We start from the raw sequence: 23,400 nt of genomic DNA on the forward strand, positions 1-23,400 counted from the left end.
ACGTTTACCTTCATACCAGCCTCCAAAATTGCTGTTAGTTGTAACTGGGAGCTGTTTGCTCCTTGCCACAACGAGCACAAGGATGTGTTCGTGTCCCTGTTGAAGACACCGCATACGGACGGTGACGGTGGACATCATTTCCGAATGAAATGGAACTTAAATCATGTCACGAACGTCTCCTCAAAGTTTGATAAATACTGGACTTCTGGCTCATCGTACTCTGAAATTTCCCATTTCCCTGAGAATACGTCAGAGAAAGCAGATCAGTAACTGCATTTCGGTATCGATGTCAACGCAGTAAAGAGGAGAGCCACAGGAAGCGGCGTCGTGCGTGCACAGAGGCGCGCGTGCCGAACAATGCGGCGCCAGCAGCCTCATTTCCGCAGCGCGGCTGCGCTGGGTGGGCCTGGCAGGCAGGGCCGCCTCCGCACAATGGCGAGCCGCGCCCAGCGCCGGAGCGCGCGCGCCGACCCACGCACCGCGGCCGGAGGGGCGGGAGCCGGCGCCGCGGACTGACGAGTCTTATTTAGCATCTGATGGAACACACGGCATTATCGCAGTCTGACATTTCTAGCCGCGACTCTCACTGTTATCATCTGCCGGCTGAAGACATATTGGCGCCCCAAGGGACAAGAAAACCACTCGTCAGTTAATTTCAAATGGGCGATAAGATTAATGCTCCTTTTTAATTCTTGTCCTACTTAATTTACGGAATAGTTTACATGTTATTGAGCCCCAAGTGTTAACAAAATATTAAGAGACCCGAATAATCGAAAAACTAATGTAAACAGACCCAAAACTCACGACTGACACGACATAAACTTCAATGTCTTCACGAAGCAATGTTCTTGAAATTCCACATACAAAAACTAGTGGCAACACTGCCGTAACATGAAGGACGTGTGTCAAATGGCAGGCGCGCTGTCTGTGGCTGATAACAGGTCAGGTGAAGTAGTGCACTGAATAGCGACAGCGGGAGGCCCGCTCGAGCGCCCTAACGGATGGTCACTGCAGCCTACCACTACAATTTCTTGTGACGGTATCTTTGTCCTACACTGAGAAGAAAGCAACGACGCCATGAAGCACTGCATTCCATCGTCCTTCGTGTCATTGCACTATGCCAGACAGTAAACCCCACAAACGCTTGGGAGTGGGAGATACTGGAACATCGGAAATATTCGCCCGATATATCTCCGTTTGATTACGACCTGTACACACTACAACTCAAGAAAAGACATAATCTGTGCCATAGGGCGGTACTTGCGAGTCATCGACTGAGGTGGACTCACTGACAGTATATGATGCCTGACATCTACGTGGTGGAAGGTGTTCGAGATACGGGGCGATTACATTGCAGGCATGCGTTACAATGAACGTCTGTCGGTAAGGTCTGGTATGAATTATGACAGTGTTGCCGCTACTTTTCATCCAACCCATGTGAGTGCAACTTATCCCACTGAGAGCAAGAGATTATACACACAGTATTTCATCGATGAAAAGTATTATTCCTGTTGATGACTGTTCTTACGATTGGAACTTTTTTTGACACGGAAAAGTTTTGTTCATTGTTGCACTTTGTTGTGGATTGGCAAGACAGCCAACCCACTATAGAGGAAGCCGAAAGGCACTCGCTTTAGCTCACGCAGGCTGGCGTGAGGTCTGGAACAGGTCAAGGAAATGAGACTAGCAAAAAAAGGACGTAGCTGTGGAATACTTAACTTTAATCCATAAATGGTGAACATCGCTCTTGACGGTACATGTTTAACAGCATCAATAGTAACTGGTAATGGCGCCTTGCTAGGTCGTAGCAAATGACGTAGCTGAAAGCTATGCTAACTATCGTCTCGGCAAATGAGAGCGTAATTTGTCAGTGAACCATCGCTAGCAAAGTCGGCTGTACAACTCGGGGCGAGTGCTAGGAAATCTCTCTAGACCTGCCGTGTGGCGGCGCTCGGTCTGCAATCACTGATAGTGGCGACACGTGGGTCCGACGTATACTAATGGACCGCGGCCGATTTAAAGGCTACCACCTAGCAAGTGTGGTGTCTGGCGGTGACACCACACACTTCACTCGACATTCCAGTTCACGAATACCTGTTTAATATAATTACTTCTTCAAAAGACGATTGTATAGAAAAATTCGGATGACCGTGTCTCTGATGTAGCAACAATTGTGAATTCTGGAAACATCCCCTAGGGTGTGGCTAAGCCGTGTCTCCGCAATATCCTTTCTTTCAGGAGTGCCAGTTCTGCAAGGTTCGCAGGAGAGCTTCTGTAAAGTTTGGAAGGTAGGAGACGAGGTACTGGCAGAAATAAAGCTGTAGGGACGGGGCGTGAGTCGTGCTTGGGTAGTTTAGATGGTAGAGCACTTGCTCGCGAAAGGGCAAAGGTCCCGAGTTTGAGTCTCGGTCCGGCACACAGTTTTAATCTGCCAGGAAGTTTCAATTGTGAAGTAGTTTCTTTTGAATCGGGGAACAGTGTTATAGTTTTTGCTCTTTCATTATCACTCCTGTGTGGTAGTTTTCTCTTCAGCTGCAGTTACGGTGGCTTATCTGACACGTAAAATGATGTAGCTACTGCGTTCCATACCAGGTGCCTGTTTCACGCATTCATAAACTCCTATACTTCGAAGTGTTGCGAATTAAACTTCGCGCTATTGTGTAGGTGTACGACGTGTTAATAATGTCCTGTAATGTCCACTTTCTATTTCTTGTTCTTAAAAAGAAATGTTATTCTTCAGTAAATATCTGTACGTTACAAGAAGGTCTTAACTAAACCTTCCTGGAATGTGCTGTTTCATACCTCCTGTAGTCAAAATGGCTCTGAGCACTATGGGACTCAACTGCTGAGGTCATTAGTCCCCTAGAACTTAGAACTAGTTAAACCGAACTAACCTAAGGACATCACACACATCCATGCCCGAGGCAGGATTCGAACCTGCGACCGTAGCGGTCTTGCGGTTCCAGACTGCAGCGCCGCGCTTCGGCCGGCCCTCTTGTAGTCCTTAGGGAACCTAAACATTGGCAAATTTCGTATCTTCGTTTTGTTACTGCTACAATTTATTGAGGTATGTACGTTCCCTTTTGTGCAACCCGTGTTACAGATCAATATAAACGATACCACTCGCACTCGCCGGTTATAGCATCAAACAGTGCCGCTCACTGTCTGCTTGGCACAGCAGGAGTGGCGCGACTGTGTGTGTTAGACTGTGATCTCATTATAAATTATAGTGGAGACATAAAACCAAAGTTGTAATGATGTACAGGTATATATATATATATATATATATATATATATATATATATATATATATATATATATATGCTACAATAGATTAGACTTTAATTTAATGTCTAATGCCAGTCAACAACATCCAGGGTCAGAGCATTGTCCGGATATGTTGGTAAAGCACACTCCTGTGCAATATGTCCCTGCATTACTCCATGGTTTGTACGGATTCTATGTGTTGTCTTCCATTCATGTCGGGGCAGACGATGACTGCTGGCTACATGTGGGTGTTTGGGTCGGTTTCACACACATGTGTTGATCGAATCAGTGCGCTGGATCCATATTTGCGTATATCAAATACTTCAACAAGACGTTTTGCAGCAGTTTTTATTGCTGGTTGTTTAGATTTCAGATTTAGCACTTTGGTTATAGTCATGAATGAGAAATTCGTGGTTGTCCATTATGTTCTTGTACTCATGTAACAAAATTTTCTGCCTTCGGAGTTCAGATGGAGATATATGACTTACTGAGGTTCACAAATTACTGCACAATGGAGAAACGTTTGCGTGACTTACAGCTGGGAGCCAGTAAGTTGGTATATTCTTTAGGCAGCCTGTGATCGTTCACGTTGTATTGCGTTGTACGTCGAGCTTGCTGGTACGATTGCTGTTCAGTCAAACAGGAGCACAATATTCTGCTGTTTTACACACGAATCCAAATGCACAGAAACTGTGCATTGCAATTGTTGATCCTCTGTGGTACCATGCTTAATCATTGATTTACCCATCTCTTTTCATTTTCGCCAAGTTTTTCTGTTTAGAGCTCTCGTATGGTTCATTACTTGAATGAATAGTGCGTTATGTGGGGCTGGACCTTTAATAAACAGAAATTTTATTCTGCGTACTTTTATGAGGGCTCTCATAATATTCCTTTCAACAAGGGGCACAAAGTTATAGAAGTTTACCTTGAAAGACAGCATCTTTGAAAAGACTGCCTTCGAGAAAAGGGTTTAAACCGATTAACGGACACTGAAGATGCGTGCCATAAAGAATGGCATGGTGAAATCTGGATAGCGGATTTTATGTACAATCAGTTCCACAAGAAAGTATACGTCACAATTTTAAATGTTAACGTCCGCAGCGACATCTCTTGTAGTGATCTCGATTCTATTATCAGTGCGCTTCTGCGCAGTGTATAGATAAACAATGTGAGAGTTGAATGTTTTGTTTGACAGGTTTTCGTTCTCAGGTTTTTGTTATTTATTTAGTTTCACAATCGAAAAAAGCGTTTCAGACACATGCGTTGATCGAAATATTGTATCACGTTTGCTACCTCATTACGGAGATACGGAAACTCTTCCTGAGGAAAACAACGTAGGCCTCCTGGCCAGTTTTAACGTAAAATAATAGTGTCTTTTCATCATGAATTACTCTGCAGAGTAATCAGTTCCCTCTGCACGTGTATAGGGACACCGTCAACTGAACCTGCAAATGACCTCGGAAACAGCTCGAAACCGTATATAAGATCGGCAGTGTCCTATAAAAGTTTACAAAACTCTTCTTATAATTCTTTATAACCCACTATCAGTTCTTCAAGCACCCTCATTTTTTGTAACGTGAGTGATCTTAGGTAAAAGGACTGTGTTGTTTAATCACAGTTCATTCCTTGCACAATGTGGTTTTCTTTTTAAGTGCATCACCATAAAATCAGAAATATGTTCTTCTTCACCATGCAGAGTCCTACTGTGATTAGCGTGCAGTCAAGTCCAATTAAATTATAAGGCCTGCAATGCATTCCAGACGTTCTAATTACCGAGCAAGGTGGCGCAGTGGTTAGCACACTGGACTCGCATTCGGGAGGACGACGGTTCTATCCCGCGTCCTGCCATCCTGATTTAGGTTTTCCGTGATTTCTCTAAATCGCTCCAGGCAAATGCCGGGATGTTTCCTGTGAAAGGGCACGGCCAACTTCCTTCCTCATCGTTCCCTAATCCGATGAAACCGATGACCTCGCTGTCTGGTCTCTTCCCCCAAACAACCCAACCCAACCCCAACGCTCTAATTTTCGCTCCTGCTTTCCTTTTTTCTTCTTAAATTCACAATATCTAGTTTTAAATCAAAAAATCGTTCCAGATATGCCCCTTTACTTAGCCAACATACTTTGCAGTAATATATAGTTTCCATACCCGCTATTCAGTTGCATCGAACTGCGAGTGGAATAATGTGTGACTTCAGAGAGTTTACTACTCCATCTTTTTGTGAAAACAGCCAGTGAACCTGTCAGCTTCTTTTGTACTACGAACAAATATCGAAATGTGTTTAGTGCTGACACCACGATTCTGCCGAACTGGAGAAAGTCGTGCCGATCGAAAAAATGCCACAGTACAATGCTAAATGGAATGTTGCACTGTGCCGAATACTTCCGGGAAGTACCGAGCAAAGCCCAGACAGGCCGATCCCCGGCTCGCACGCGCACGCCTGCACTTGGCGCACGTCTGCAGTTTGGCCGTTTACGATCTGGGTACAAGGACATAGCATGGGAGCAAATGACACGTCTGATTGCTGCCTGGTAACGATCTGTACCAAAGTTTCGTGGCAAAAGTCTGCTTGCTAATGTTTGTCTTGAAAACAAAGTAAGTAACGGCCAGGTATGTGAATATGAGATAACTGTCTATGTAATAGGCACTACACTGTTTTTTAATTATATTATGACGGGAACATGCCAGTTGTTTTTGTTTAAACACATCGGAGTGAGTTATTAATTAATATTTTTTAGTTAACAATCACGAGTTTAGTTTTGGTCTAAAATGGATAACACCTATGGAAATAAAAGAAGCTGTTTTACACATTAATTACATTCCTGTTGCTGGCACAGCCAAATGTTTAATTGTATTAACTTCAAATGGCACACTCAAATGAATTACTTAATTAGTCCGTCTGATTGCATTAGGCAGTGATTATGTCCCTCATTTACAATTAACAATTAACAACAAATATCACCTTTCAAAGGTCGATCGCATAGTAAACCCATTACCATATAAATAGCTTGCCAAAACCCCATAACGAAGTACGTTGCGTAATACAGCTTTCTAATGTGGAGCTAGCAAATTATTTACTGTAGGTAGTAAACAAAATTGGTATTAAGAGCCGTCGTACATGTCTCAGTTTAAGAAGAATAATCTCTGATGACGTTGGCGACGGCAGAACGGTAAATTCTAATATTCCATCCGCAATGTCTAGGCTAATGCCCCCAAATCCTTCATCTGTATGGTAGAGCATGGGGTGGATCTATGATTACAAGAACGATATTATCAAAGTATTCTCTTGGCCACATTAATATTCTTAAATTGCGTGTTAGTACCAGCAAGTGTACAAACATACAAGAGAAGAGAGAAACCGTTTGATACGGTTGTTGTACGCTTCAAAGTATGCAGCATAATTACTCTCGGCCAGAGGTTTCGGTTACTAACTGGCAAGTTAACTCCTCAGGGGAGTGAAGTAGTTTCTGTGTGACTGCGCCACTACCTCGACGGGACCAGTCCTCTATCAACGCTCATCTATTCGCAACATTTTTTATTTAAATCAATCTACCTCACTCCGTGGGCGAGGTCACTAACGCTCAGCAGTATGGTGGCACCTGAGCAGAAGGTAACCGTTTCAAGTCTTGGTCGTGAAAGATATTTGAGGAGAACTGGTACCATAAAGTCTTTAATCACTGGAAACGTCACCTGCTTTCTGCGTTAAATTCCAGAAATCTCCCCGGCATCTCGTGGCGTGAGAGAATGTGGCACTGTTGAAGGTCTGACGGTTGGAGACCTAAATGTCTACGAACCCCGCCGATATTATGTGAGAGCATCCTTTCCTTTAATTCCACATTCATCAGCTACAGGACAAACACAACATAGATATCAAGAGTACTCACCACAGCCATACAGACGATGCTTCATAACAGATCAGAAGAAGGCAATGGAGAACCACATCCAGCATGACCTCACGCAGCGCGACTGTGAGGTATTTCCGCTTTGGCCGCGGCACTTACTGACTTCAGTACGGACTGATTTTACAACGTACTAATACATTATGAAGCCATTTTCTAAAATAGTAAGAGGTGCATATTTCTGCTGCCCGCTCTGATGTCACTTAGCGGTACAAAATCCACAGTGTTGCAACCTGTTTTTATTTTCTTTGAAAACATTTCCAGTACCAAATTCGCATCGGTTTGCCTGTTATCTCTTACGCCTAAGGTAAACTGCAACTCATGATTTCTCATTATTGTCCTGCCTTTGTTAAAACGGACACTTCGGGATTAGGTTCTGTATCATCAACTCATGTGGATGATTATTTCATTACCCGGTGAGCATTCCCCGTTAGTTATAAGAGATATGATTACACATTTTCGAAGTAGCAAAACCTAGTAAAAATGGTTCAAATGGCTCTGAGCACTATGGGACTCAACTTCTGAGGTCATCAGTCCCCTAGAACTTAGAACTACTTAAACCGAACTAACCTAAGGACATCACACACATCCATGCCCGAGGCAGGATTCGAACCCGCGCCCGTAGCAGTCTCGCGGTTCCAAACTGCAGCGCCCAGAACCGCGCGGCCAATTCGGCCGGCTCAAAACCTAGTAAAAATTATAAACAAATCATATTTCAGAAATACATAACATGAATTTTACGACGATTATTTGAAAATAAATCCTAAGAATATTTACCTAAAAACACAAAAGCATTGAAGGAACTGATACCGTGAAACTTCCTGGCAGATTAAAACTGTGTGCCGGACCGAGACTCGTACTCGATACCTTTGCCTTTCGCGGGCAAGTGCTCTACCACCTTTTTTTTTAAGTAAGAAAAAATGGGGTAAAGGTGGTTTGAAGCTCAAACTGAGACTTCAACGCAACTTTTTTTCTTTTTTTCCAATGTCACACTTACAATATTTGCTGACATACATTTTGTTATACTACCGCATAAATAGTGTCGACAATGTCCAAATGTTGACAAATAGTGGCTAATTAGAAAATTAATTAAGTAAGAAAATGAATACAACTGAAAATGTCCAAATGAAAAAGACATGAATACATCGCGGATAGTACAAACACAAAAGAAACATGCTACTATAGCAATGAAATGAAATTCGTGTCGTGGGCGACATCTGCTCACGACCCAACGTTCGATAGAGCAATAGAGTCATCTATCGACCGTTCTCCAGACGTTGGTGTAAGACTGGGTCGTTTTCTCGAAATTAACTAAGACTCCGTAAAGTGTGATCGATGTCTACCTCGGCTTCTTCGTCTATCTCATCTCTCACCCGTCACACTCCATCTAGCCGGCGGATCGGTAAATGTAAGTCGCAGGTAATTAGCGAAGTCTTGCCTATATTTCTTATGCTGTTGCAGCTTCGTGTGTCCATCTACGAGTAAATGCCAAAACTCCATTTTGTCCTTTTCCGATTCGTTATAGACGTAGCCCACAACAGTTCCCCGTACCCATGTCACTGCATTTTTTTTTTTGGACTGGAAAATAAGATTCTTCGGGGGAAGAAAAGTGTGTCTGATGAAATTGTGTGAGGGGCGGAGCGTAACAGGAACGCCAATATCTGTCGTGCCAAGTGCCACACCCGAGCCGTCCCACTACACGCTAATCGATGTTCATCAGTGTCCATTGTTGCCCAGCCTAAACATAGTGGAGTGTCTGCCAAATGAATCGCGTGCCGCCGTTGATTCGTTGCGAACTTCCTATTTACCACCAGATACCATGTTGAGCGTACCGACGTTGGGAGGTAAACGTCCCGTATAACGCACCATATCTGTCGCCCGTTCTTGTCTGGGTACTTTTTTTCCAGGGTATTCCTGGGGCACCGGCGCAGTAAGAGTTGATATACCTTTCGCGTCGTCGGTAGTCGTGTTGTTTGGAACTAACAAACGCACCCGAGATATTGCGAAATTGACCGCGCCACTATCGTATAATCGTCCTGACGAATAACGCCCGAGCCTTTTCATATATGTTCATCAGACCAAGTCCACCCTCTCCAGGTGGTAGCGTAAGCGTTGTGTATTGGATCTTAAACAGGTGTCCCACACTCACGTAAGTTCCGAAAGTTGCTTGTATCCGTGATGCCATCATGCGCGTTAAAGGCAGGACATGCGCTACGTGAGTGAGTCTCGGTGCTAGGTGTACGTTAACATAGGTCACCCTCTGAATCATATCCAACGCTCTTAATTTCTGTAACAGCACCATTGTCCGCGTCAGCTTCAATATGCGTCGGTAGTTAGCCGCTGCTGTACGCTGCACATCCGTGTGGAACGTAACACCTAGACATTTTATGGTGTTAACTAACATGAGCGGGCCTTCCTCCCCCGGTTGTAATCCTCGACCGATATTCATGCAGTGTGACTTCTGTAGATAAGCATGCCTCCCGCCGCCATCCCGTATCGCTGTATCCATGCCAACCCCGTACGTACTTCGTCGCCTGTCCTTGCCATCAGCATCACATCATCAGCATAAGCGCGGCAATGAAAGGTCAATTGTGGCAACATCACTCCCTCCAGCCGTCTTCGGAGACCACATAGACAGGGTTCCAAAGCCATTGCATACGAAAATACCGAAAGGGGGCAACCTTGACGTACTGACCTTGAAATAACAATGTAGTCAGTGCCCCGCCCATTTACCGAGACCTTTGATCGCACGCCGTGTAACAGTCGATTGATCACTAGAATGAAGGCCTGTGGGATTCCCAAAAATGATCCACTCTGTCGAACACATGATCAAAGTCAATAGCGACGAGTGCCCCTCGCACTCGGCATGCCGCTGCTAATGCGATGATATCTCGGTAGTCACCGAGCGCCGTATGTACGTTACTCTTACCGCCGAGGCAAGTTTGATCGATGAGGAGTCTATCAGAAATTGAAGACCGCAGGCGAGCGCCAAGGATGCGCGCGAAAATCTTATAATCGCAGATCAAGAGAGTGAGTGGTCTATAATCTCCTGGCCTTCAAAAATGGTTCAAATGGCTCTGAGTACTATGGGACTCAACATCTTAGGTCATAAGTCCACTAGAACTTAGAACTACTTAAACCTAACTAACCTAAGGACATCACACACACCCATGCCCGAGGCAGGATTCGAACCTGCGACCGTAGCACTCCTGGCCTTCCGCCACCGCGTTGTTTGGGTATTGGGATGATGATACCCTCTGTGAATTCTACAGGTATCTCAGTCTGCGGTAACAGGAGTTCGTTGTAGATCTGAATCCACGCCCGTCCCATGAGGTATGCAAAGGCGCAGTAAAATTCAATTGGGAAGCCGTCTTGTCCTGGGGACTTGTTCGGAGCACCCCTGGCAATTGCGTCTGTCAGCTCGTCCTCCGTTATCGCTGTGATGAAAGTCTCTGCATCCAGTGGTGGTCCTTTATTTGGCATTTCGGAGATGACATCATGTAGTGTCTCGTGGTTCACAGGTCCATACAACTGGCGGAAATAGTCAGTAAACACATGCACAATATCACGCTGGTTCACAACTTGCTGGCCAGTTTCAGAGATTAGTTCCCTGATCAATGTCCTTCGTCGTCGTTGGCGTTCACGTACTATGTGGTGCATGGAGGGGGGTTCGGCAGCAACTCTGTCCGCCAATCGCCTGACCATTATACCTTCCATTCTTAGTCTCGTCAGCTGTAAAAACTTGACTTTTATCCTGCGCGTGGCCGTGTGCCTTTCCGGGGATGGTTGTTGGGTCATCAGCTCCCTCAGGGCTGTAAAATAAAAATCCGCCGTCGTGCGGTTCCACTGCGATTTGTCCTGCCCGTATCGTATCAACGTTCTCCGTAACGTTGGTTTTACGCATTTGATCCACCACTGGAGAACCGAGGTGTATGCTCGTTGGCGGCGAACGCAGGTCTCCCAGACCACCTCTACCGACCGGCGACATGCAGTGTCATGTAAAAGGGCACTATTCATTTTCCAGTGACCCTTACTCCGCCATATCTTCTGACGCGTTAGTGAAATCGTACAGACGTTCGCCACATGATCCGTAAAAGCCGCTGGCCAGATTTCGGCATCCAGTATCGCTGTCCGTAGAGCTCGTCTCACATACACTCTATCAAGTCTACTCACGGAGTGTTCCGTTACTTACGTTTAACCCGTTCTGTCGCCATGCTGTAGTTCCCAGGTATCCAGAAGCGCCATTTCGGTAATCAAAGCGCGCAATTCCATGCATGGCACATAATGAGGTACTTGGTCCTTTTTGTCGACGACACAAAGTCGCCGCCCACTATATAGTTATCATAGCGTCCAGCGAACAACGGTGCTGTCTCTTCGGTGTAAAAAGTCGCCCTTTCTCTTCGTTTTTTGGAGCCAGATGGTGTGTATAAATTGATGAAACGAACGCTATTCCACGTGCCGAAGGGAGAGACATGACTTCCTCCAGTCCTTTTCCTTCCCTGGTGAGGATCGCCACACCGCATCCACTCTCATCGTGCAATGAATAATGTGCTTCGTAGCCGTAGAACGCCGGCGGCGATGTGAAACGCACTTTTTGTAGGAGTACAATATCCACGTCCGCAGCGTGTAACATATCTTTCAACATTTGAATTTTAAGAGGTGTCCGAATTCCATTAATGTTTATCGTGGCAATGCGGTACGCCTGGCGTGTGTTCATCAGTTGTAGGGCGGTGTCATTAAGCATCTATCTGCACGCCCGGCGCTTCTCACCACACTAAGTTGTTCAACATTCCCCGGCCCCTCCCGGCGTCTGGCCAGGATTATCCTCAATCGTCGCGTTCGTATCTTCATTCTGTGGCTGTTGGTCCATTTCTTGCGCCCAGTCCCCCAGCATATTTCCGGAACTGGCCGAAGGATGGTAGGCAACGTTGTCACCGCTCTGATGGACAATTGTCATCTCCACTCCTGCCTTCCGGTCACCAGAAGGAGAATTCAAGTTATCGTCGCAGTACAATTCCTGCACCGTCATCTCGGTATCTGTTGAATTCACTGGCCTTAGGTCGATGCTGTGGTTGCCGTCCACTGTCCCCTCGGGACTATGGCTATCGTCAGCAGAAGTCAGTCGACGCTTCTTTCTTCTCTTCGGCGAACGCTGTTTCCGTTGCCTTGCTTCCGCATCGGCTGTTGGGGTTGCGCATCCTCCGTCTTGGGCCTGGCATGTCACGCTCTCGGTGGAAGCACTGGCAGCCACCGCGGTTGAGCCTGGAGCGGCCTTCAGCTGCATCTCTTGTGTGGTGTGGTGTCCTGTGTCTGCTGTGGTGGAACCGGTGGTCGGAGTTCCAGCCCGTTGGTGTACGTGTTCTCTATAGGGCGCAGCTGCTGGGACCATCGCAAATCTCCCTCACGTCTCCTGTCAGGGCTTCCACAAAGGTCAACGGTAGGACAGTCATCTGTTGTGGCGCCTGAACGTCATCCCGTGGGGTTTGCACCAAACGTCGCTGGAGGCATTCCGAGCGGACGTGACCTTCGTTCCGGCACCCCGAGCAAGTGCGAGGTTGTCCATCATAGATTATAATCACTCGACAACCTCTTATGTAGAAATAAGAGGGGGCGTGCTTTCGCAGTTCTATCCGTATTTGTCTCACCCCATTTAGGACGGGGTATGTGATAAAAATCGTCCATTTTTCGGCCACATGGGATAGAACTGTATCGTATGGTCGAAAGGCGTCGATCACAAATTCAGACGGGACCTCAAACGGAAGTTCGAAGGCCCGTAAAGTGCGTATCCCCATTCCCGCGTGATCGATTGTAACCGCACCAACATTCCCGTCGGCATGACAGAAACGATATCCGTTCGTTGATCGTTGTAGAAGTCTTTCGCAAGCAGCCTCGTCAACAAGCTTGACATAGACGACGCTTGAAACGAGCGATAAATTGATCCCCACGAGTTCCTGTGGATCGATTTTTACCTCTTCTCTTAAGAAACGTTCGATCTCATGTGTCTTTGGTCGTGTATAGTCGTTCGCAAAACTGAACTTCAAAGTCGTTTTTCTGTAAGAGTGCGCCATCTCGTTCTAGACTCACAACACCGCACACGCGAAGCTGCTCCGGCGTAAACAAAGAGGAGCGCGCACTGCAGCGCGGCCGGCGGGCAACACGGTCCGCACTGTGTCACTGCCGAAGGCAGACTGAGACATGGCTTAGCCACAGGCTTGGGATGCTTCCATAATTAGATTTACACTCTGATATGAAACTTCCTGACAGATTAAAACTGTGTGCCGGACCGAGACACGAACTCGGAACCATTGCCTTTCGCGGCCAAGTGCTCTATCGTCTGAGCTACGCAAGCACGACTCACGCCCTATCCTCACAGCTTCACTTCTGCCAGTAGCTCGCCTCCTACGGGGCGTGAGTCGTGCTTGGGTAGCTCAGATGGTAGAGCACTTGTCCGCGAAAGGCAAAGGTGCCGAGTTCGAGCCTCAGTCCGGCACACAGTTTTAATCTGCCAGGAAGTTTCATATCAGCGCACACTCTGCTGCAGAGTGAAAATCTCATTCTGGGAACTGATACCGTGCTTGAAACCATTTTTATTGGCATTAGTACAGAAATTCTTAAGTTTTATAAATGTTTAATCTAGTTAGAAATTTTTGTTTGAGTCACTAGCCTTCTGACTGGTTTGATGCTGCCCGCCACGAATTCCTCTCCAGTGTCAACCTCTTCGTCTCGGGGTATCACTTGCAACCTAGGTCTTCAATTCTGAGCTTGATGTATTCCAATCTCTGTCTTCCTCTACAGTTCTTACCCTCTGCGGCTCTCTCGAGAACCATGTAAGTTATTGGTAGACTTCTCTTAGCCAGGAATGCACTTTTTTTCCACTTCCAGTGCGCTTGTTATGTCCTCGCTCCGTCTGTCATGGGTTATTTTGCTTCCTAGGTAGCAAATTTCCTTAACTTTACCTACTTCGTGGTCAGCAATCCTTGTTTTAAGTTCCCCGCTGTTCACAGTTCTGTTACTTCTAATTACTTTCAATTCCATTCAGCAGATCCTCTAATTCTTCTTCTCTTTCACTGAGGATAGCAATGTGAACAGCGAATCTTATCACTGATATCCTTTCACCTTGAATTTTAATTCCACTCTTGAACCATTATTTTTTTTCCGTCATTGCTTTTTCGATGCTTATTGTTCCTTCTTGTATGTCGTGCATATTGTATATGACCCACCTTTCCCAGTAGCTTACCTCTATTTTTCTCAGAATTTCAAACATCTTGCACCAGAAAATTAAAAAAAGGATATTATTAAATTTCGAACAATGGAATCGTCATTACAAGTCAGTGACTGGTTATTTTATTTTTCATTGCTTCACTCGCGCCAGTTACTTGAATGCACATCGAACTATAGTTACTGCAAATGCTTTTACTATAAATATGTTTTGTGTATTTGATTACTGCTTGATTCGTCCAATTTTCTCTGATAAGTTTCGCGTTCCATCTACGGTATATTGTTTCTCTGGTACTGCAAGTGTAATATAAAGTGTTACTTACGAGACTAAAAGTAGACAGTATGAGAAATCACTATCAAATCAATTTGCGCGAACGGCTTTTAGTGTTACCTGTTCGTGGAATTTCTCTTTTCGTTCAAAGCAGAAAGCAAATTGATTGCATACTGAAGTGTGATTTGTGTTTGTTCCCATGATCACATGGTATTTTTATTGCTAAATCAAGATATTTTGAACTGGATTATTTTCCGTTACCACATCGGCCGTTGCAGCTGCAATACGTTACTGTGTACTGTTTGCCTAATTCGGCCGGCGACGTTTTGCTTTATAATTTACTTTTTTGAAAATGTAAAAATCCTTTCTGCCTGTGTATTATTTCTAAAATTTTGCTGGTGACAGTTGCATTTTCCCTTAATTGTCGTATGGAGGGAATTTATTTGATGCTTCGTGATCTTTATCCAAAAAAAAAAAAAAAAAAAAAAACTCCAACTTATCACGATCTGCCTTACATAATCGATTCGAGTCATCGCATCACAAACCAGCCATAGCAAAGTGATTAATTTAGCATTAAAGACGTAAAATTGATAAATTTGTCATTAAAGACCTGATACTGACAAATAGAGAGGTTATAAGCAGGCTTAATTACTATATGTAACTATGAAATGAAAGTACTTAGCTTTCCATTGCGCATGTGCTTCATATGAATGAAGTCAAAAAAATTGGAAATGGCGTGTAATTATCCTGAAAACACCATAGATGATACAAGCCAGATCGCGATAAGTTGGAGTTTTTTTGGATAAAAATCACGAAGCACCAACTTCGCCCCCCCCCCCCCCCTCTCACCACCCGCGCCCTCTCTCACTCACTCACACACACACACACACACACACACACACACACACACACACACACACATTCTCGCACACACACATTCTCGCACACATTTAGTTTGTTGTTCTGCATTTCAATGAGTCTCAAATAAACAAACTCTTCTAATTCCTTAGAGCAAATTAATTAGGTTCCAATGGACAATCGCCATTTATTTGTCTGCTGAAAAAGTCATGTGACAGAAATATCTAAGCTTCGTAAGATGTTTTATACAGCGACCTATTTTGTTGAAAAAGTTAGACAATTTGATTTGTGTGGCTGAAAGTCAATTATTACAAACCCAGACCCCCACCCCCTCGTCAGATTACAGTACCAAACGTTTCAGTCAGGGGAGAAGCAGATGTAACTGCAGAAAATCAACGGAAGAGTTAGTGTCAATGACCATTTGACTCGTCGGCACAATCTAATGTGTTCGCATACAAACGTGCGACCCAGCCACCTATTGTGGACGCGCTCGCTTTCTAGCCGCCTGCAAGCGTGCTGACGCAAGTCGCCTTTAATTAATGTGGAAGCACGAGCGCTATAGCCAAGAGCGTTCGTTAAGCACAATTGAAATACTGTAGTGCACCAGCTGCGCGCTGCAGGCGAGCTGCTTCTTAATTGAATGGTCGGGGTCGCCTGTGTTGCCGGGGACCCACGCTGCGTTTCTGATAGGCGGTGTGTCTAAGCAGTAGGCGTCGGCGTCAGTGGATCATTAGTATCTCTCCTTTCATTCGTTTTCTTTTTTTCCTCTCATGTTAATAGCTGACTTTTTGCCAATACCACTGCTAAAACATTCATTCATTAATGTGTCAAGCGATTAGTCAAACTATTGTGAGTTATGGAAATGCACAGCTTCCATATACCAGTACTTTAAAAAGATAATAGCCCAAGGATATGTTTTATTTTAAGTACCACATAATACTTTGATCATACAACTGTACATATCTCTTCATGTTCAACACGATTGTACCAGTAGTGCGTGTGTGAAAGGCGACCATATTTTTCTGGTCTACTTATATTTAAGCAGGCGTTTCTAATGTTTAGATGTATTACAGTCATTATTAAGATTCGTAACATTTTCCTTATTGTAGATCCAGGCGAAAACAACTCACATGGAGTTATCCTTCTGTAGCCATAAATGCTTTCACACTTTCAAGAAAAGTTCGCTACCTAAACCTTTCTCTAAGTTTTGTAAAATGACATTGTAATAGTGCACGTGTTAATTATGGCTATAGAAGTATGGCTGAAATTGATTTCTGTTAATCTATAAGCATCGAATGTGACAAATGAAAACTTAGTTCCTTTTGGGGGTTCTAATTCAGATTCATGCCTTTCGTCTGCAGTTGCTACGAATTAAGTGCGAGGAAGAGCGCCTTGTGACAAGCTGAACCTCTGAATCGGCGCTTGAAGCGTGTTTGGATATTGTACCTGACAGGGCAGTGCCCGCGATTCAGCATACAATCACAGTTATTTGGGTATAGATGCGTGATACACACCTACTTTAAATATCATACGGACATGCAGTAGCCATTATCGGTATCTGAGATAATTTGTATTGTAAAACTATGACCAACTTGCTGTCACTGTATAATGTAAGGTGCCCTGTTAGAGGTGCCCATGACTACACCGTGGATTTCTCGATTTGCTGCTGACTGCCCAACCTTTCTACAATGAATGATGAGCCACTCGCGGCAGTGTAACGTGGCGTAAGAACAAAGGTAACAGAAAGGTAACAGACAGGGACCAGATTAGAATGTTATGCTCTTTTGAATGACAATCAGTTTCCAACCCGACAGGAACTGCTGCTCTCGGCGACTGCAGAGCCATCTCGAACAGTCTCCAAGCGAACATTACGAGGGGAACTGCCTGCAGTGGACATTAGACGTCGGGTACATCGCAAAAGGCCACTTCTCGCAACCACAAATAAAGGTGCACGTCTTGTTGAGGCCAATCAACACACAAACTGCACGCCCGACTGCAGACATGTAGTGCGACCCGACGAGTAGCGATTCTGCCACATTTTAAATGACGCAAGTTGTCGAGACCACCGACTGTCGAATGAGGCATTTAAACCTCAGTGTGTGGAAGTGCAGATCATTCCGCTGGTGGTCCTGTGATATTTTGGGGGTGTTTCTCACACCGTGAATTGGGCCCAATAGCGAGATTACCGTGAACGCGAATGAGGATGTTAGAAAACAGTATCGAAGCGACTACGAGTCCAGTGTCGAGGGTTATGTGCGTTAGAAATGAGGGTACCGCTGTCACTGGCTGCCACAGTTCAGCGAGGGTGAGGAGTCAGAGCGGTGACGCTGCGGTTGCTTCCTACTCGACGACTCGTGCTCTCTGGGACCAAACAGCGCTTTTGTGTATTCTTTTGGTCACGGTAACTTGCGTTTGTGCGGTAACAGCGAGTTGTGTAGCTTATCATTTATTTCTGTAACTTTTTCGAAGTCTGCTGTAAACTCATTTTAGTAATTAATCACTATTTGGAGAATAAACTTCATCCTTATGTCTTATTTCTTTGTATTGTCACAGACTCGGTAACGAGTTAAAAGTGTGTGTATGTCAACGTAATTGTTAGATTCTTTCTTCAAAAAACATTTATATATAGAAACATGTCCACACATATTATAAAAATAGATGTGCATATGTATGCATGTTCCACATCTCCTCCTAAACCACAGGACTGATTTCAACAAAACTTGGTACACGAATCACTTACTCTGTGGAAACAATCGCTTCGGGGTAAGAAAGGGGTATGGCCCATTAAGTGCATATACCCAGACTTGATTCATTCACTATTTGGGAATGAGTGTACTTCGTGATTTGCAATAAACTTTAAACATAATTTCAAACCTTCACGAAAGTTTTTAACGCTAATAACCCCCGTAAAATGATGAAAGGACAAAAGTTTATCACTTCCTATATTTTCGCTATTCATGCAGTAAAACTGTCGCATCAGGCATGACGTTTTAATTCATCACTTCTTTACTACTAAGCGCACTCGTGACACATTTTGCTGACAGTATTCACACATGCCACTGAAGGTAACCGCAAAATCATATCGTTGTACGACACGTTATTCCGGAGATTTAACGTCATAAACACTGAGATGTGAGAAAAACTACCGCATCTTGCAAGACGTTTCAATTTATTACTGCTTTGCTTCTAACTCTAGTCGCAAGAACATTTCGCAGACACTATCGACATATGGCGCTGAATGTAATACAAAATTATATCATTGTAGGACACACAGTTGAGGAATTACGAAATCATAAAAACTGAGCTCCGTGAAAACGAAACTGCAAGGCGAAATCCGCTAGAGGTACATGTGAACTGTGTGTATAAATATGTGCGAAATATTTTAAATATATGTGAAATATATGTGATATGTGCGTACGCGTACTAAGCCTCGGGTAAAAGGCTCGATTTCAACAAAATCTGATACACATTCTACTTACTATCTGGAATGAAATACTGTGGAGGCAAGAACCAGCAACCTCCTACTGGGGTACAGGTGAGAGAGAAAGATGTAGGAGGAAATGGACAGAGAAGGGGAGGAGGAAATGGAGAGAGTAAGGGAAGAGAAGGAAATGTACAGAGAAAGGGGGAGGAGGAGATGAACAAAGAAAGGAAAGAGGAGAAGATGGAGAGAGAGAGAGAGAGAGAGAGAGAGAGAGAGAGATGAGGAGTTGGACAGAGAGTGAGAAGTGGAGGAGCTGGGCAGTGAGAGGGGAGAGGAGGAGATGGACAGAGAGAGGGGGTAGTAGGAGATGGACAGAGGAAGGAAAGAAGAGGAGATAGATAGATAGAGGGGAGAGAAGGAAATGGACGGAGAAAGGAAAGACGAGGAGTGGAGTGAGAGTGGAGGTGTAGGAGGTGGACACAGATAGAGGGAGGAGTGGGTGGGCGGAGACAGGGGGAAGGAGGAGATGGACGAGCACAAGATGGAAATAAATACATATACACACACATACACACCTACATATATGTATGCCAGAGGCTGTGTAACAAAATACATATAAGCGTGATGCCTCCTGGGGGTAGCTAATTTTACAAATACAGGTATCCATATCTATATACAACAGACACTATATATAACATAACAATTGTCATGCGCAGCGGTTGCGTATGTAATGCAAATGCCACGAGTCCACAGTTACCCCTGTTACCCTTACGAACTCGTGTACTCGCTCTCCTTTCTACGCGCATAGATTCAATTAAATGGTCAGCGGCGGCGACTGACGAGGCGAGTCTCTGAGTGAACGGAGACGGTGAGTTAGAGATGACGTCTTAGGACTTGCTGGCGATTTTGAAACGAGTATACAGAGAACATCTCTGATCTCTACCTTGGACACTACCGTCTGCACGACGGCAACAACTATATTCGCAGGGCTGCATACTTACATTCCTGGTTTGAAGAACACTCGGGCATTCTATCATATCTTGACTGACCTGCTAAATCATCCTGTAGAAATCATCCCACATAAAATGTGTACGTCTGTTTGGGACAGCTGGTGAAATGTTGACCTTAAAGTCCAAGAAATGTGATAGGTGTACGGAATCTAATCATCAATGGGTGACTTCAACTAGACATGCCATGCCTGAGGAAACTTGTGGAATCTTCCTCGTCGATTTCAGACCTTTATCAAGTTCCGAGGCTGTGTTACAGAAAATGAGTGTGATGTCTCCTGAGGTTGCTAATTTTTTATACGGCGTGCTTACATACTGCAGTTTATATTTTATATAAGCTATCTGATGACACATTTCACTTCTGAAAGACATTATCAAGCGACTGTTAATGAGCTTTTATAGTTGAATTTCGTAGACCGTTCGTCGTATTTTTGGAAGGGGGAGAGGGATGGTATCACACATGCCTCTGGGCCATTCTTAATAGGTAGAACCTTAGAGAACTCTGCCGCTCCTCGGTGGGTACAAGTGTGACGTTACCGAGTTTAAGCCATGTCATCACATTTAATTCCCGAATACTGAAACTGCACACAGAAAGTGATAGTGGAATCTCCTGGCTCAGGAATGGGATCCTTAGCGTAACAGCCCGGATTATGCAGATGAGGCACACTAAAACAAACAAGCACACAGGCACACACACACACACACACACACACACAAAACAGAGTTGTTGAGGCGAATGGTCGTTAGCGGTCAACGTCCTGGGCACCTTTTGCTCTTCCAGTATGTCAAATTTGTCCATTTACAGCCTGACTCTATCTGCATAGATTTTTAAGTCACTCGTGGGAATTGTGCAGGGTTCAAAGTTTCAGCTACGATCACTCTCAGAGTTATGTTAACAATACATTTACAACAGATACAAGACGTTTAGACACTCATGGAGAACTAACCTACTAAATAAAAGTGACTGGTTTACTTTCTGCGGTTAGCAATGTACATTTTTTTTCCAAAGACAACAATGTATCACACGAAACACTGTCTTCATTCTACATTAATAAACTTAAGACGGACTTGCACAAGCTCTCACGGCAGTAAAGAGGCCGGAAAATGGTACTTACTTCATCGAGACAGCGAGACAAACCAAGTAAACAAGTTCCTAATTGCGAACTTGCTTGGTGATCTGCGCAGGTTATGCTGTAGCAAACTGCTTGACAACTGTCGGGACACTATACACCAAGACACAAAAGCGTTGCTCCAAGTAAGGGGAAGAAATTATGATAACTGAGGCGAGAAATATTAGTAACGTCAAATACGTTGAGCTCTACCAGTCAAGGTGCGTTCACTACCTACTCGTATTTGCCTTTCTTAAAGTGAATAATTTAGAGAGGTTTCCACAGAGAACTCTCCGGTTTAGAACCGAGGAATTTTAAACAATGACCCAAAAGGCATTGTACACGTGCCTGAGCCTCACATTTTCGGTAGCAGATATATCACACGTGCTCTGACTTTATAAGGTCTTTGTTTGGTCCCACTACGATTGCAGGTGCTAGATGTATCGATCAGCAAGACGTACTTGTCTAAAGGTCATCTACGCTGTCCACCGTGTGGGAGTTAGATTGGCCTCAGCCACCTCCAGGATCAGCCTCAGTGATTGATTACAATCCATCCATTGATAATTCCTCCTGTTGCGAGAGCTGTATGAGAGCTTGTTTCGGTCGCTGGCTTTCCATCTGATTACTCAGCCCAGCAAGCAATTATTGTTCTAAACCACCTGTGTGCAACAAAGCCACGGTGCGTCTATTCAAAGTAAGCCTTTATGTTGCTGGATGCGGACCGGATTTCAGCCCATGTCCAGTGGCGCAACTAATTGCCATCCTGGAATTTCAAGACATACCCAGTTATTTTCAATATTATGGAATGCAGGGTGGAGACTTCTCCGAATTTTATTTATTGGTTCAAATGGCTCTGAGCACTATGGGACTCAACATCTTAGGTCATAAGTCCCCTAGAACTTAGAACTACTTAAACCTAACTAACCTAAGGACATCACACACACCCATGCCCGAGGCAGGATTCGAACCTGCGACCGTAGCAGTCCCGCGGTTCCGGACTGCAGCGCCAGAACCGCACGGCCACCGCGGCCGGCTTTTATTTATTGGCTCGCACCGAAATTATACATTGACAGGTATGAGAAGGGGAATGACTTTGGCTGTTCAGAAGTTTGCACTGACTGTGCCCTCAAGGTCCATTTACCAAGCGAATTCACGGTTTGTGGCACAGAAATACACACAATCTTGAAGGCTCTGGCTCAGATGACTTATATTCAAAACATAAAATTGTGCTTGTAGTTCAGTTGCGGGAGTTTATTACCAGTCTCCTTGTGCATGGATCAAGGAGAATGATCTCTTCAGTACATGTAGGACATTGTTGTTCACCAGTAACATGTGTGGAAAGAGGCGATGTTTAGTGGGTACTTGGGCGTCCATGAGTCTGGCAATGAACTGGCGGATGCATTGGCTATGAGACCCGTAGAATAGCTATAGGCACAAAAAGTGAAGCGTCTCAACAGTCTAACCTTGCTACTGACGACCAGAACCATACGTCATTGGAAGGAAGACTGGCTGAAAGTGAGGGAAAACAATCCGCAGTTGGTGAAATCGACTTACTGACCATGGTGTAGCTTCTTCCAGCGACCAAAGAAAATTGAGTTTTGTTAAGTTCCCTTCAGATAGCACGCTTTGATTTATGGCTTCCTTCTCCCATGGCCTAGTTAGTGATTTGCACTCTGTTCCCTGAAATGGCGCTAAAGGAACCAAATGTCTTCTGCCAAATGCTTTATCAGATTCTACTTGAGTACCTCACTGTTAAATACTGTGATCGGTTCTAACAGTCAACAATTATCAGCACACAGTATAAGAAATTAGACTCCCACAGGATACATCACATTAATGCCATGTAGCACATCATCTGGCCTTGATAATGATTTCAGTCCGACGAAGAAGACGGTCCATACGTTTCTTCAGCTATGTCATATCAGCTGAAGCCAGAAGTTGATGATAATATCCCGTAGGGTAACAAATTAGGGGTATGATGACTGCTACATTTCGCCAAATAGTCTTAGACGTTTTATGTGGGGCTAAGATCGGGTGATTTAGTGGACCAGTAGGGGTGCGATAGGGTGCCGAATCTTCTGTCAAACAAGGAACGTATGCGTGCAGCACTGTGAACACGGTCGCTGCCAAATTGGTGGACGGCATACTCATCATGAAGTTTTAGAAAAAAGAGAAGCACTTGACCATTGATATTGTTGAAGTAAATATGCTGATTCATGTTCGCGGTAAAGCCGATGAGTGGGTCCGAGTCATAGTATGAAAGACACCCACAAAACATCACAAAACCACTTCCAAGCCTCATTGGGCAATCCGTGCAGTCGAAGCCTTGCATAATCTGAAAATAGGCAA

At 44.6% G+C, this 23,400-nt stretch overlaps 1 protein-coding gene across 1 annotated transcript in view; it reads right to left on the minus strand.

Moving 5' to 3' along the window:
- Window positions 1–23,400, minus strand: part of LOC124622681 (fibrillin-2-like) — a 631,069-nt gene that overhangs the window by 421,911 nt on the left and 185,758 nt on the right. The window contains 2 exon segments of the mRNA XM_047148470.1: window positions 15,840–15,893; window positions 17,324–17,331. Of these exon segments, the coding sequence (XP_047004426.1) occupies window positions 15,840–15,893; window positions 17,324–17,331 (62 nt within the window).

This window comes from Schistocerca americana, chromosome 7, assembly GCF_021461395.2.
Source record: "Schistocerca americana isolate TAMUIC-IGC-003095 chromosome 7, iqSchAmer2.1, whole genome shotgun sequence".
Taxonomy (NCBI): Eukaryota; Metazoa; Arthropoda; class Insecta; order Orthoptera; family Acrididae; genus Schistocerca; species Schistocerca americana.